At 29.6% G+C, this 17,322-nt stretch overlaps 1 protein-coding gene across 2 annotated transcripts in view; it reads right to left on the bottom strand.

The window, feature by feature from the left end:
• LOC142330671 (sialin) overlaps window positions 1-17,322 on the bottom strand; it is a 162,683-nt gene that overhangs the window by 5,339 nt on the left and 140,022 nt on the right. For both annotated transcript variants that reach the window (XM_075376118.1, XM_075376125.1), the window contains exons 7-10: window positions 10,849-10,998; window positions 2,466-2,598; window positions 1,685-1,840; window positions 247-332 (exon numbers count right to left, since the gene is read on the bottom strand). In XM_075376118.1, coding sequence (XP_075232233.1) covers window positions 247-332; window positions 1,685-1,840; window positions 2,466-2,598; window positions 10,849-10,998 — 525 coding nt within the window. The remainder of the gene's footprint in view (window positions 1-246; window positions 333-1,684; window positions 1,841-2,465; window positions 2,599-10,848; window positions 10,999-17,322) is intronic.

Raw genomic sequence — 17,322 nt, 5'->3', positions numbered from 1 at the left:
GATTTAATATTATATGTTTAATTCAAATTATTTTTGAATGGAATTTCAGAATAGCCTTTAAAATGTAATATCATTCACTGTAATATATTTAATGCAAATAACAACATGTATTTTAACTAAATAAGTACCCAACTTCATTATTTAAGGTTATTTGGATGGCACTATGCTAGCCACTTCGCCATAGGTTGCAAATTGTAGATTCACAAATTACTAACCATTATTAATGCATCATATTAAAAATCTTACATTGTTATATGTTAATGACCCAACCATATATGCAGAAACAAATCCACCAAAAGAAGACAGTGTATTTGCCATTCCAAAAATTGTTCCTGAAAAAAAAAATAGGATTTACTACTTTTTAATTTCAAAACAAGATATATTTAATAATATTTACTACAAGAATTCAAATAATCAACAAACAGTGATTTCATTCACTCAAGTTTTTAAGAAATAATTGTCATTTTTTCTTGATTTCAGAAAAAATGGTCTTTCAGAATTATAGTACTTTTAACAGCAATAAAATTAATTTCTTCATGAGCACACATGCTATTAACATCACCTTCCTTGCATCAAGCTTCAGCGAGGGTGAATACAATACAGTAATTCATACAACAGTTGCCTGTTATTTAACAATGATCAGTTGCCATTACATCCATAATAAGTCTATTACAGCATGCCAATATAAATCAGCTGCATGCCCTAAAGGGAAACACAGCATAACTATCATATATACCAGTACTGTAACTATCATAGATCATACATAACTATTACACAAGATACACACATATATATTTGAATCACATATGTATTCATATGTCATGATTCTGCAATGTACTTACAAACAGCACAGTACAGTTTGACTTTTTATTTCCAGCTTTAATGTACATTTCAACTCTACCTCAGTAACTTTAAAATACAGTGGTTCATATTACATTAAACGTTTTATTATCATATATATTTGTGAGAATGTATGCGTTTTAAGTTCTTGTGGTGTGAAATTTACTGAACAGTGTCAGAAGATTGCATAAAAAGGAGATTATTTAGATTAATATTTTAATTTAAGATAATATAAAGAGAGAGAAAATTCATTATGGGATCTGTACACTAATCTAAAAATTGAATTCCAGAATGTTGCAAAAAAAAATGTTAGTAAAGTTTAGCATCTTTATTGAGAATGCTCGCATACCATTAGATGCTACAGTATCAGTGTTATATTCACTGGTTATATTCACAAATTATCAAGAATTTACATCTTAACAGAATGAGATCTGAATAATATTTCATAAAACTGAATGATGTTTCACAGATATTGTTCCATACTTAGAAATGAGTATAATATTTAACTCGTCATTGGTAATTCGCAAACATTATTTTATAATTCTTTATATTCACAGGCATTATATTTAGTAATAAATCCTAAAAATTTAGACAAATATAAGATTTTTTAAAATGGTAAAACAGCAATTTTTGAGTCTTACAAAATTTTCCAGAAAAAAAAATACCAACTTCTTTAATTATGACACTGCAAAAGAATTATTGCAGCAAAGAGAAAAACAAAAAAAGGCAACCATGAGTTTAGATAATAATTATCTTTATATATTTTTTTGTAATTAATATTATTAAGAAATGCAAGAAACAGAAATCACAATCAAAATTTGGCAACTCAATAGGAAATAAATACCTGAAAAATTAGGGGCAATATCTAATCCATTTCCAAGATATCCTGCTGTAACTGCTCCATTTATAGTTAGTGCTATAGTAAATATAGCAACAGAGCCCACACGATCACACCCATAGAAGATCATTAGTATCATCAATAATCCTGGTAGTAATACAGCTGAAAATAAAAATCAATTAATAAATAATTTCTCTGTCCCAACATACATGTAGTTTCATTCCTACCACATTGGTTTCATACCTCATACAAGCACCAATATTTTAACAAGACATATTTTAAGAAGGATGAGACAGATGAAATTAAAAAAAATACCAGACCTTTCCAGCAATAAAATTCAAGAGTAGCAGATCTAAGTCAGTAAGCTTATCATTATATCAACGTAGCCTACTGTTATTATTTATGTTTTTTTATAGCAATATAATTCATAGTTGTAATAGATTACTTAAATTTTACAAATTTTATGTTGCCTACTTCTAACCAGAATTTAAGACTAGTCATTTGTGTAACTTCATCTACAACTGTAATCAGTTATGTATGTTTTACCATTTAACAATTTTGATATCTCCTAGTCTCTATTCTTATTTCCCAATAAGATATTTTGCTATCTGTCAAAAATATAATTTATTTAAACCTTTTTTAAACACCAGAATATTATGAAATACAGAATAACCAGATTATTTTTTCTCTCCAATATTAAAAATTTGTATATTAGATATTTAAGAACTAAGAAAGGATTTATAAAACATAAAGCAACAATTTTATCTTGAATAAATAAAAAAAATACCAATTGTGGTAAATAATTTCCTTATAGCTGTTGTTGAAAGTTTCTCAGTAGCTCTAAGCCAGTCTGCAATGTAACTTGTGAAAGCAGCCATTAGATATTTTCCAAGGTAAGGTAAGCTTGATAATAAACCATTCTGCAAAATTAAAAAAGAAACACTGAATGTCTTCTACCAGGAGTAACCTTGGAAAAGAAAAATAATAATTATTGCTTAAAATTAAATAATTCTTGAAAACTATCTCAGCTTGCTAATGAACCTGCTGTACAATAATAACTCTTTCTTTCATTTATTTCATATCATAAAACTGAGGAATAAGCTACCTTTGGTGTCAAGAGATCTGTTTAAAACAATAATAACAGGTTAAACAATATACTAATAATAATATTAAAAGTCAAGTTAAAATTGTTGCCCAAGAAAATAAGTATTATTTTTTATTATAAATTATTCTTGTATTCTTGTATGGTATCCTTCTAATAAATTTATTTATATTTTTCATTAAAAATAAAAGAAGATAAATATCTCAACTGAAATTATGCAGACTTTACTCACTTATTTGATGATGTCCCTACTCCATCAATCATAAAAATGTAACACTTGAAATATATATATTATACTATATATGTTATATGTTTTTTATATAATCATTTAGTAACTAAACATAATTTTGAAGGGAAGTAAAACAATAGCTTTTTTAATTAGTAATCAACTATAAACATAATTAATAAAATACTACTTGTGTCTGCTGTATTCTGATGTATAAGTCAACTGACATGTCGAAGTAACAATAACACGTAACGACTTTATTGATTGTTCTTCTGAGGACAAATTTCATCAGTTAGCTATGAAAATTGAATTCTAATGCAACAGATGAGGAAACTTATTGGTCTCCTGATGAAAGTAGTCTTTAGGCTCTGCTAATGACAAGGTATTTTTTTGAGGATCACTACATGGAACATAATTGGGATCTTGAACCGGCAAAAGAAACTTGAGGCAATGATTCTTATGGAATTAGTAGATATTGTTCTTATCTCAGAAACACATTTCACGGAATGGAGCTACTTGAGAATCTGAGCTAACTCAGTTTACATGATGAATCACCCTGACCCATGGAGGTTCTGTGCTTCTAATAAAAAATGGAATAAAGCATGTTGAACAACCATCATTTATAACCAGTCACATTCAAGTAACTTAGTTGAAGTAGAGAACAGGCTTGAGCTTCTGAAACTTTCAGTGATCTACTGCCCACTTCATCCTACTATATCACTTCACATGTTTTCTGATTACTTCATGTCACCAGGTTGTCGCTTTATCTCAGAGGGAGACTGAAATACAAAGCACCTAACTTTCAGACTGATAACTACTCTTGGAAGAGCACTTAAGGAATGTATCACAAGGCTAGCTTAATGCTCTCTGTGGTCTAGAGCCAACTTATTGGTCTACGAATGTAACTAAAGCTCCAGCCCTATTGGATTTTTTCATTACATCAGAGGTTGGCTCTTTGTATAAAGATGTGAAGAATAACCTAAACTTCACATCCGATTATTATCCTCTGATACTGACTGTGAGGACAATGGTGATTAAGAAGAGGCACTGCTTGATAACTCACAGCAGTAAAATTGACTGGGAATCCTACCAAAGCTGGGTCAAGAATAGGCTTCCTACAGGCTTTGAAATATGAACAGGATATTGATAATGCAATGAAGCATTTGATTTCGATTTTGTGGAAGGTAGCTTGGAATCAACCCCAACCTAGAAAAGTGAAAGCAAAGGAGGCAAAGAATATTCAAAAGAAATCATGGAACTTATTTTAAATAAAAGGAGAATCCAAAGAAGATAACAATGCTACAGGAATCCAGAGTATAAAACGGCTCTCAACAGGGCTGCCCACAAGTTTCGAAAACTATTAAGATTAGTCAAAAATGACACACTTAGAAGCTACATTGAATTACTTTTTCCTCTCTTGGCAGGGATGACTATTCCTTATGGAAAACCACAAGCAAGTTCAAGAAACTTCCACATTCATCTAATTTACAAAGATAAAGGATACAAAGAAGGCTCTGGAATTTGACTTTATGACTGACAGGATGTTATTCATGCTACCACCTTCAGCACTAGTTTACATAATTTGCCTCTTCAATGCAACCCTTGAGACAACATGGTACCCTATGAAATAGAAGGTATCACAATTAACTATAATCTTAAAGCCAGGTAAACCTGCCAATGAAGTGGGTTCACATATAGATCCATAAGTTTCACTTCTACATCTTAAGCAGAGAAATTTCTTGAGACTCTTTCTTCAGAGGCTATGGCCAATCTTAGTGGAAAAGAGCATTATTCCGGATCACCAATTAGTCTTTAGATGTGACCACTCAATCATTGAGCAAATCCATAGTTGTTAATACTATCTATGACTGCTTGGAAAGAAAGAAATCCTGTTCAGCAGCTTTCTTAAACATTCAGCAAGCTTTTGACAAAGTCTCGTTACCTAGCCTCCTCTACAAATTAAAGTTGAACCTGCTCAAAACATGTATCTGGTACTGTGAAACAACCTAGATGATCATTATGCTCAAGTGAGGTATAACCAGAAGCTGTCCTCCTTTTTCAGTATTCAGTCAGGGGTACCTCAAGGTTCAGTCTTGGGTCTGATATTGAATAACATCTTCACTGCAAACGTTCTCAGCCCAGAATATGTCACAGTTGCATCCTTTGCGGACGATACAGCAATCTTGGTGGTTGATAACAAAATGAGTTTGGCCTCTGGGAAGCTGCAATCTGTTCTAGACCTCATCAAGAATGGTAGTGCAGCTGGAAGAAAGGGTGAACCCAGCTCAATTGAATCATGTAACATTCACCATTGTGAGGGCAGTTGTCGAGAGACAACTGCCCTCGAGACATATTCAATACTGATATCCCTGCTGTGAGCACACACAGTACCTAGGTATGCACCTTGATCATTGTTTAACTTGGAGAGATCATATTAAAGAGGCAAAAAAAAAACAAATAATGTAAGATGTGAGGTTTATGTGGTTGTGTTGGTTACTGGGTAAGAATTCTAATCTGTTCTATCAAACAAATTATTGACGTACAAGATGTCTCTAAAACCAACTTGGACTTTTGGTATACACTATGGGAAAGTAACATTACTTTCCCAAGTCAGTAACATTAAGCTGACCCAATGATTTCAAATCAAGGTACTGCGGACTGTAACAAAGGCACCATGGTTTGCAATAAACAATGAGATTTACAATTATCAACAAATCTCCTACATACAGAGTGAAATATGGAGACTAAGCAGGAATTACATATAACGGCTAAATACATGATAACCATTTAGCTATAAACCTGTTGGATACAATAGGGATATTAGATAGCTACAAGTGCTGGACCTGAGTGATTATTGACAAGACTCACAATATAAATTATCTTTTATAATGTAAGTTATGTGTCATAGTAGCTCATTATTTATACATTATCATGTGGTGTATCTACTGATATGTCTATTGACATTGTTTACTGTCTTTCTAGATTCTAAGAACCTTATTACTAATTGACTTGGCTATTATTCTGACATTCTAACATTCTGATATTGGTTGTCAGGACTTACTACTGTTATTATGTTATTTGTAGATTCATTTATTATTACTGTTTTATTTTCTTAATATCTCCTTAACTTTAACCATATGCTATTCTTATTTATAATTTTATTTATTTTATTGTTACTGTTATCAACTGTATAATGTTATGTAATCTATGAGGTAGGTAGTTTAAACATTTTTTTTTTTTTTTAGAAACCGATTGTAAATAAAACTCATTAGCAAAAAAAAAAAACTATGCAAATCCCTAATTTAAACGTTTTTATTAACACATTTAATATACTAGACTCTGGAGAAAATAAAAAAAGGAACTGATTAAGAAAAAAAGATTTGATTTAAGGAAAACTTTACTGAGGTAAGCTCACAGTAAATTTTCTTTTTTTAATGTATTTTAATTATATTATTATAATTAATTAATGTAATTAATAGTAATACAAAATTAAAATTAATAACTAAAACTATATAATTAATAACTAGAGCAATTAACAGACAATAAATAAATTGGGATTTAATAGAAAAATTATATAAATCATGTGATATACATTCTACCAGTATAATTCACAAAGCACTATGAGAAAATAGTAATTATCTAAACAGCTGGGTTGTAGGTTATCATTACAAAATATACATTTTAAAATGTTCATACATATATTTAAAAAAAAGAATTAAATAATTATACAATTAATTTTAAATTTAGTTCCACAAAATCAGAATTAAAACTGCTAACTCCGAGTGGACACATGCATTGCTACAACAATATTTTCTACATGTAGTCATACAAAAATCAGTAATAAAATCAGTTACACTAATAGTATGCACTAACAAAACATTATTAACCTACAATATTTAATAATGGTTAGTGAAATCATCAGTATGCTATGTTGAACTCCATGTCAAATGACTTCATCAGTAAGTGATGAAAATCAAATGCGCGTAGATAATTTTATTAATAAATTACAAGAATTTATTAATTATGGTTCTTAGTGTATTAAACAAGAAAATCTCTCAAATATATCAACAGATACTTCACAACACATAAAAGTAAATTCTTTCAAATAATTAATGCCTATATATTTTAATTAATTGAAAAGAAAGACAAATCTTTATAAACCTCTTCAAATTGTATCTCAAACAATTTATCTTGCGGTCTCAAAAAAAACCACATAATTAATTAGAAGAATATCAATTTCAAGAGTTTAAGAATTTGAATGATGATCCTTCAAACTATATTACTCAAGCAAAATTTTCCAAATAATACAAGTAGTAATTGTAGTAAAAAGAGTCAATTTTGATTGCAATGGAACACTTGAAAAATATTTTATTAAGAGATTAAGTAGTTAACAAAATAATTTGCGTAGTCATAAAAAGAAACGGTATAAAAAACATTAATCAATTTGAAAGTAGATATTTCCTAATTCCACCCATCTCCAAAATGATAACTAAATTACATGTTCCTGTTTAGTATATGTAACCTTATAACATATGGTTAACCTCTATAGATAAGAGTCATATTTAACACAAAACGCAGTGCTGCTAGCAATGGGTTTTGATCTGTGATGAGTGACAAAGTGAGTGGGATGCTACCGTGAACAATAACTTTGCCCTGCTAAGAACACTATATCACCGAGGAGCTCCTCATGCAGAAATAACCGTCGAGAGGAGGTTATTATTTGCAGTTTATAAATAGGGCACACTAGGCTCACTCATGGATATCTGATGATGCAAAGAGATGCACTCCTTGTGCTTGCTGTAACTGCCAACTAACAGTGCACCATGTCCTTGTGGATTGTATCTGTTATCCTGCATTATGTCACAAGTTTAACCAAGGGCTAACACACGAAAAATTTTAGGGGATAATGAAACAAAGTTATCTTTATGTTTTACAATTTCTTGGGGCAACCTGTTTATATTCAAAAATTTAAATTACTATGAAGTATTTATGCCATTTGTCATAAAACAGATGGCAATTTTATTATCTTTGTCGATATATAGCATGATGTGTTCTATCTTTGTGTTTTATTTTGATCTTAGTATACACTACAGGTTTTTTTCATTTTAAGATGTATTTTAATCGTTTTTAAAGATGGTTTTCTTTTTAATTAATTTTTAATTGTGAATTTTTAATATTTAGTTAAAAAAAAAGTAAAATAAATACATTGTGTTCGGGGATGATAACACCAAAGCGTTTTTCACCCCAAAAAAAAAAGTAAAAACAGAAAAGATAATTAACACAATTTTTGCATTAGAACATATTTCATAATGGTTTTTGATAAACCAACAAAAATCGGTTTTTTTATTGAAATAATTAAAAAAGTGACTGTTTTTTCAACTGTAGAAAAGAATAATTTTTATAAACAACTTTTTTATTAGCAGAAGGGTATTTACCTAGATTTCTGACTACATTTGTCAAAACTCACACATATTCAGAAAAAGAAAACGTCACCTTGAAATTCTTCAAAATCATAAAAAATTCCAAATCCTCTTACTTTCAAACTTAAAGAATAACTACAGCATAAAATAATGTCTGTTTTTAAGAAACCAGAATCTCCAGAAATTCATAAAAAATAATTTGATTTTTATAAATATCTACTTTTGAAAATCATAAGGTCTTATAATTAGCTTCCATACCAACACACAGCTATGCAAACAGCCTAGCTCTTAAAGGACTACTTTTAGTGTAGTTTATAATAACTTTCGTAAAAATGTTATTGAATTCCTTGCTCATATTTTTTGACACTAAAGCTGCTCTGTGAAGCATACAGTGTGTCCAGGTACCATGTGATGCTTTCTTTTTGACTAATGCTTGAAGACCTGCTTTGTGTCTGGACATTGAGTGAGCTCCGTCGATTCACAATCCAATGCAATTATTCCATGTTATGTCGTTTTCTTAAAAAAAAACTGTCTATTATATTAAACATCTCAATGCATGTGATTTTTTCAGTAATGAGTTTGCAAAATAATATATCTTCTAATATATTATTTTCTGCAACATATCGAACATATGCAATTAAATAGGCATCTTTAGCTATATCAGTTGCCTCATCTACTTGAATGGTGAATTTCGAAGTACACAGCTGAGAAACTAATTGATCGCAAATATCTTCAGATATATCATTTATTCTCCTTCCAACTGTATTATCAGCAAGCGGAATTTGTCACAACTGTTTTGCATATGATTCGCCAAACATTATTCGAACCATGTTCAAAGCTGCTGGTAAAATTAGGGTTTCTCCTATTATATGTGGTTTCTTACATTTCACAATTCAGTAAGAGGCATGGTACGAAGCCAATAATGCATTAGGTGTAACTGAAAGTATTTTTTTAAATGTTTGCTTTTCAATATTTATCACATCCAGTTTTCTTTGAAAAAATTTCTATGGGCTTTCCAACATATTCAGAATGTAGAGTTTCATGGTGCCATTTTAATTTGACTGGTCTTATACTATCTGAAGCCAAAACTTTCAAACATACTGGTTTTTCCAAGCAATCTAAAATAACACTTATGAATCCTAACGATAAGTACAATGAACTGTACTGTCTTTTCTTGGGAGCTTTACCTCCTCTTTTGCTTTTATTCCTACTTGAATCAGCATCAGTATCTTCATTATTGTCAACTTTTCTCTTGTAACCATTCAAAAATTTATCCATTTGTCTAGAAAATGTTTTATTAATAAAATTTAAAATCAATAATAATTAAATATAATTATAAAAATATACTAATAATTATTTTTAGAAAGAAATGACAATAAAAACTATATCACACCCCACCAGTATGCTTCAGTAGACTATTTAGTTGCCAATGCCATTTAAATTTGAGGTTATTGTTTCATGCAACTAGCGGTTGTTTTTTGCATTACAGAAACTGAGTGTTTGCAAAGGCACCATTTTTAAAATCTTCCGCTCTGGATAATTTTTTAATAACAATTAAATGATTGTACAAAAATAAATATTACTTCTCTGAATTTGTGCTGTTATGTTACAATATGAAGTTTATTCATTTATAGACATTATGGTATGAACATTAATTTTTTTATTAAAAGGTTTTGGTGCCTCCCAGGTTGGAAACCACAGTCATAGACACAACTGCCCCTAGTAAACCACCAAATATTTAGGACAAAGGAAGTGTTCAGGTTTCCACATCCTTACCACAGATCCAGTAGGGATCTTTCCAAAGCTTACAGAATAAAGAGTTCTGCAGGACGAAGGGATGAAAGATCAGGGAAACAAGTGAACTACCCAGAGAGGAACCATGAAACAAGACAAATGCATCCAAAGGGATGTTTAAGATACTTGTAGAATGCCATCCTCCTAACAATTCTGTAAAAAGTTGAGTTATGTTTACCCAGGCTGTAAACAGCATATTACTGATTAATCATTCTGTGCACACACACACACACACACACACACACACACACACACACATTGAGAGAGAGTGAGAGGAGGGGGAGAGAGAATAACTCCTAATAAGCAGATTTAGGCTTCTAGAAGGAAAATGCTTGCTCAACTCCAGGTGTCATGTGAAAGCATCCACTCAACTTCAAACCATACTGCCAGACCCCCATTAGAAGTTTTGTTTCTGGTATACTCTAGTAAATTAACATCAAGAGTAATCTATCATAAAATCTCATCAAAGATTTCTCATCTAAAAAAATATCCTAGTTTAAAATACCGTAAAAATGAACATAAAAGAATAATTCCCAAAATTTAGAATTATTACAATAAAAACTTATTAAATACAAAATGTTGCATAAATACATTACATTTAAGCATATTTTAAACATCAAATACTTACCTCTTTAATGTTAAATGCTAATATATACTTCATATAGGTTGGTAGCTGATTAACAATACTAAAAAATCCAAACACACTGCAACCATGAGTTATTATTATTGCCCAAACTGGAGGTGAAGTAAGGACCCTTAACCAAGGTACTCTCAATACCTGCAGACAATGATTGGTACATTAAATTGAAAAAATAAACAATTATGCTCAAGTATAGCCACAGTTGTTAATAAAAATTGTAGTTACACTTTGTACAGTTACATATGTAATAAAATATTACCACCTTAGTAGATAATTGTGCACATTATCAATAACTTTAATTATTTTAACATGTAAATCATTTAATAAGTTTAAGGAATAAACTAGACTATTTTCCACAGTGAACTTCAGTATACTGGCATGAAGTAGAATAATGACTATCAAACCTTTTACCCCCTACACTATTCCTTAAGCATTACAAACAGCTAAGCCCCCTTTTGTTTTTGAAAACATTAATTTTTCTTATGAGAAATAGTTAAGAATAAGCAAAAAATATTTTTTTTTTAAATTGATCTTTATTGTTGACCATTTATAAGAGAAAAAAAGTTTTATTTAGATTATTTTAATTGTAAAAGACACTTCCTCTTTGAAGTGAGTTTTAAGAGAAATTAGAATTACTAAAAAATTATGATTGTGGTTTTATCATGATGGATATAATAATTATTACCTATCATGGTACAAATAAGCTTAAAAACATTTTAGTAGTAAAAACTTTACAGTAATATTAAAATAGGTTTTTGACTGCCCTCCTCAAAAAAACTGGCAAGTGGCCCAGCTAGAAAAGAGTATTAACAGCAAATTATTTTATACCCATTAACAAAAGACTGTTGTTGATGTCAAAAGCAACAAACAACTATCATTGCATACGACACAACACATTAACACAACCAACTGCACAAAAGAGATTTTCAATCTCTTAATCTCCAATCCCCCTTTAACCTTGGCAAGCATTCTCTCTAAACTATGCAACATTTACTCATATTTTGTAAAGTAGAACTAATACTACTGATATAGATGTATAAAAGTGCATGTAAAGTTATATCAAGAGTCCAACAAAAATTTATGGTGTTTATGTAGAAATAAAATGTTTACAAGTAATACAAATCTAATTTATTTTCCTTTAATTAGATTTTAATTTCTAATTATCGATCACATCAATTGTAAATATTTGGGTAAGGATTTCAATGATTTGTATAATGTTGTAGCAGAGAACAATACTTGTAATGTATTATAATAGGAGATTTTAATTGTAGAGTTAGAAATTAGAGAAAAAATTCCTTAAATATTTATTTTTGCCTCTATCAATTCAAAGTTATCATAGAAATTCTAATAAATGAATGTTAATGATGAAGGTAAACAATTTTTAGAATTTTTAAATGATTTTAATTCAATAAAGTCAAATGGCAAACTAAAGGAATTGGTGGAGGCAAATTTAGATTTTCTAATACTAGCTTCTTCTGTTATATACCATTAGTGTGTGAACTTTGATCCAATTAATCTTATTAATGATTTCAAAGCACATTTATAAAATATTTTACTGCGATAGTATCTGATGTAAATACCAATAAATAAAAAATGCTGATTCAAATATTCTTTATGTCTTAAATTTAACTTGAATACTATACAAAATGAAAAATTTTATCAGGAGAAATTAGGTTTTTATCTGGTAATGTGAATGTAAAAATCTTGATGACAATATAATTTGTTACCTGATTAAAACTATTGCTATAATTCTAAATATAATTAAATAAATTATAAAACTATAATTCTAAATGTAACAAAATGTAAGTTGCAAAAGAAGGGTTTGTTACTGAATATCAAAGTTTGTTTTTTATCTTAACTTCTTTGGAAAGTTAATAGATAAGAATACCAACTTTTACATGTATAAAGTAATAATAAATTAAAGGAATTGTACAAAAATAAAAAGTAGAATATAAAGTAAGATATAATAAAGTTTTGGGTCAGTAGTAAATTGAAAACAGTAAAAAGTAAATTTGAGAATTCTGGACAAAATAAATTCATTTAAGGAAAAAAGCTGTTCTTATGTTCAATAGAAAGAGAATTTAAGAAATAGATAAATTATGCAGAGAACCTTTCTAATGTATTGTTAAGTAGCAATAGACAAATAGATACAATACATAACCATTAATAGCATAACATATTAAGATTGATGGTGGATTCCTTCATTTACTTCATTAAGAGAAAATTTTTGTTATCCAAAATTTATTGTTTTTATGAGTAGTAAATATTTAGTTTGATACTGTTTTTAAATAGTTTGGACTGCTCAATCAGTCAAGGTAATTGAGTTATTCTTCGTTCAATGATGATAATAATAATGATTATAATTTGGTTTTAAAAATTAAGGGTACTTGAAATTTAATATAATTAAATTGAATTTGGTTTTAATAATCAATTATAATGTTTTAATAAAGGCTTATCTATCAATGACTGCAGATATGTCTAAAAAGAATATTTTGTAACAAAATCAGGAACCTAATAGACTACAGTACTTATTAAAACAGTCAAATTAAAAAAATGCATATGTTTTGAACTTGTTAACCAGATTAACTTATAGGATAAATACCGGGAGCTACACTTCTACAAATAATAAACATTAACTTGTTTCTGTTTTCAAAAGAAAAACTTATTCTGAAATAAATAACAATTGTGAAAAATCTGAGGTGAATACCATATGACTTCCTTCTACACCTATTAAATTACATATACACATTTTTTTTTTTTAAATAAAAAGTACATAAAATTTTATTTCATTATAAACTTCTGATATTTTTTAACATTTTTTTTTTTTTTTTTTATTGAATAATAATTTATTGTAATTTTTTTTACAGTCAGAGGTTAATAATTATTAATAAATCAATACATTTAAATTAAAAAAAAAGAAAAGAAATTAAGTCTGATTTGAACCAATGTGCCTTCCGCTTGTGAGATTCAAAATTCAGTGAGATTTCATTAATTAGAATTTTATTTGGCTATAACTCTGGAACCAATGAAAATAAGTATCACTTATAATCACTGAAAAGCTCTCAATGAGGGCTTATTACTGCAGTTAAGAAAAAGTCTAAAATTCAATTTTTTGGATTTTGGGCTTTTTTGGACACTTTTGGTTCAGTCAATTGCAATCAAAAGGGGAGTTGCACAACTATATGTTACAACAGTCCCAAATACAAAATTTCAACATCATACGGCTAATCGTTTTTGAGTTATGCGAGAAACATATAATAGACATCATGCCAAAACTAGTCAGAATGGATTTAGGGATGGTCAAAATAGATATTACCATTAAAATCTGAAAACTGAAATTTTTCACCATCACAATACTTTCTTTACTTCATACAAGGAAGTAAAAACATGTAAGTAAAAAAAATTGGTTCAGTTGATTTCCTTGATAAAATGAGTTTTTCAGCTTAAAAATTATGCAGCATTAAAAGTATAATTGAGAGAAGAATCAAAATTCTTTGTAAAAAATGTTGGTCCCAGTTGACTCGTTGACCAAATTACTTTTTTACCATCATAATTATATTATACTTATATGAATGGTACCCAAAAATAACCAGAATTGCATTGTACTGAGTGGAGTTTCAATAGAACACTGTTTTCCTACTAGGAGAGTATCAAGTATCTTTTCTGTGTCAGTCTTTCAAGCAGCACCTCCTGAGAAGATTATATCTGACTTCAGTGAATTTTTTTGTGAAAGCTGTGCATTTGTTGTCTGAAATAACTTGAAACTCAGTTAAGAGAATTTTATCGGAAGATTTGGGTATGGAAGAGTTGCTATAATATTTGTTATTCAGCTCCTGACTGTTCAGCAAAAGGAGGGTTGCTTGGAAGCATGCCATGCTTGAAAGAACAGTCCCAAACCAACCCAGATTTCAATTCCAAGATCATTACTGGTGACGACAAATCATGGTGCTATGATTATGACCCCGAAACCAAACAACAGTCAACCCAGTGAAAGACTGCAATGTCGTCACCTAGCCCAAAAAAAAAAAAAAAAAATGCGAATTTTTTTAAATGAAATCAAACATGACAACAATACTGATTTGTTTTTCCAGTGAGAGGGCTGGTGTATTCGGAATTAGTTTCACCAGATAAGACTGTTAAACAGGATTCTGCTTGAGAAGATTCTGATACAGATATAGGATACTCAGAAGATTGTGCAAGTTTGTTTAAAAAAAGTCCAATTTCTGACAGTCAAGTGACTGGTTTTTCCATCATGCCAATGTGGATGAGGTGAAGAAAAATATGAGAAAGGTGCTGTCAAGCATTACAACAGATAAATTTAAAAACTGTTTTGAACAATGGAGTAAATAATTGGACAAATATATTAGCTGTAATGGAGAATGTTTTGAAGGGGATTTAAGTTTTTTTTTAAAAAAAATAATAAATACATAAATTATGAAAAGAATTCCAGTTATTTTTGCGTACCCAGAAAGAGTTTTTTTTATTTTTTTTTTAGGTATCCTACACCTTGTTTATGTGTCCTTTACATAGAAATTCTTTGAGCTATTTTTGAAGCATTTATGTTGAGCCAGTCCAGAGATATTAATCCAAGTACAGGCCAATACACATACATATCTTCCAGAATTTTTTTATAAATTTTTTAATATTTTTTATACTAACAGATCTTGAAATGTCAACATTTGCCAAAACCCTGATACCTATTTTTTTTTTTTTTATTCGTAAGTAAGGGTTCGATGAGATCCCATTAAAAAAAAAAAAAAAAAAAAAAAAATCTGTTTCCATGTCACTTACACTTACATTAATACAAAGTTGGACGTACGATTATCATATACAGTTGCATTTTCAGTTCAACTGAGATTAAAGATTAAAGTTTAAAAAATTGATCTTTTAAGTACAGTACCATTCAGTTCTTAGTTTTGAAGCTTAAACGTTTATTTACTGGTGTAATCATTTACTTGAATAAATTGGACCGACTTGGTAAAATGTTTTCAACAAGTCTAAAAAATATTTACTCGTAGTCTACTAAAAAAAAATATGGATACCATCATAAGCCCGTGTCTGATGGGATTGAAAATCAGGCCTAAAGTGATTTATATATATATATATATATATATATATTATATATATGTGTGTGTGTGTGTGTGTGTATGTTTGCCAAATATTAGTGCCAAATTTCAACTTTATTGGTCTAAGGGTTTTTGAGATATGAAGCAAAACATTTTAAGAAAGAAAGTAGAACATTCCCCACCTATAATTCTGATTGACTTTAAAATAAATTGGCATTGTATATAATATAAATTCAATAACATATGAAACATTATACTAAAGCTTAAACAAACTGTCATATAAAAAGTCAAAAATTAAAGATGTCAAAAATTACACCTCCACTAATTTGATGCCATCCTGACACCAGTAGGCGAAGACACCCGCCTTTTGATGATCCTAGTTCCAACGCCACCCCCTCTGTTCCTAGCCCTGATGGGTTTCACCAGAGGTCGTTTTTTAGACCCTCTAAACCTGATAACACATCACAATCATCAGTTTGGCCTCTTTCAGGATGTCACTGATGCAAATGACTCAGCAGACATTTTCATCAGTGTATTTACACAACTTACTATCTACCACCTTATTATGGCTTCCTCTATCCGCAACCACCTACCAAAACTTGCAACCCTCAACAAACAAATTAACCAAGTTTCAGAAAGCATGATCCCTGAGCCTTCCTGTAACAACACCAAAGGTTTCATGCAAAATCTCTTCCCATATCTAACTTCAATTAGACTATTCACTCAGATCATTATTTGACTGACTCTTGTAAACACTATTCTCTAAAATATTATTATCATACCAGTAAAATAAATGTTGATCGCAACAATGACAATTTTGTCCTACAATTCAATTTACTTTGACTCAGTTCTTCTGATTTATTAAAAAATCAGGAAATAGATTCTCAAATTTCATTAACTTAATGCAATCAATATGCTACAAATAAAACGTTTATGACCCATTTTTGAAGAATTTATGTTGAGTCAGTCCATAGATATTAATCAAATTACAGGCAAACACATGTATGTAAATACATGTGTTACCTTCTACAGATTATACCTTTTATAATATATATAGTATACCTTCTAAAGATTTTTATGATTTTTTTTTTGTATTTTTTGAACTAAGGGGTCTTGAAATGTTGACTTCTGCCAAAAACCTGATACCTAAAATTTTTGCCAATCACTGTACTTTCCCTTTATAGCAATGCTGATTCAGCAGCAGTAGAGCTATAGCCAGGAAAGTAAAAAGGCTTTCTGTCACTTTGGTTGTCATCTTGATTTTTGCAGGATAAAAATACAGGCAGAAAAAGATATTAATTCGGTTTAATTTTTTACTTAGTTAAAAAATATTAACCGAAGAATGCCTTCACTTACTTTAATAAGCAAATTTCCTGGAAAGTTGTCTAGATTTTTT

Source organism: Lycorma delicatula, chromosome 1 (assembly GCF_047948215.1).
Source record: "Lycorma delicatula isolate Av1 chromosome 1, ASM4794821v1, whole genome shotgun sequence".
Classification (NCBI taxonomy): Eukaryota; Metazoa; Arthropoda; class Insecta; order Hemiptera; family Fulgoridae; genus Lycorma; species Lycorma delicatula.
This window is presented reverse-complemented; position numbering and strand designations above follow the sequence as displayed.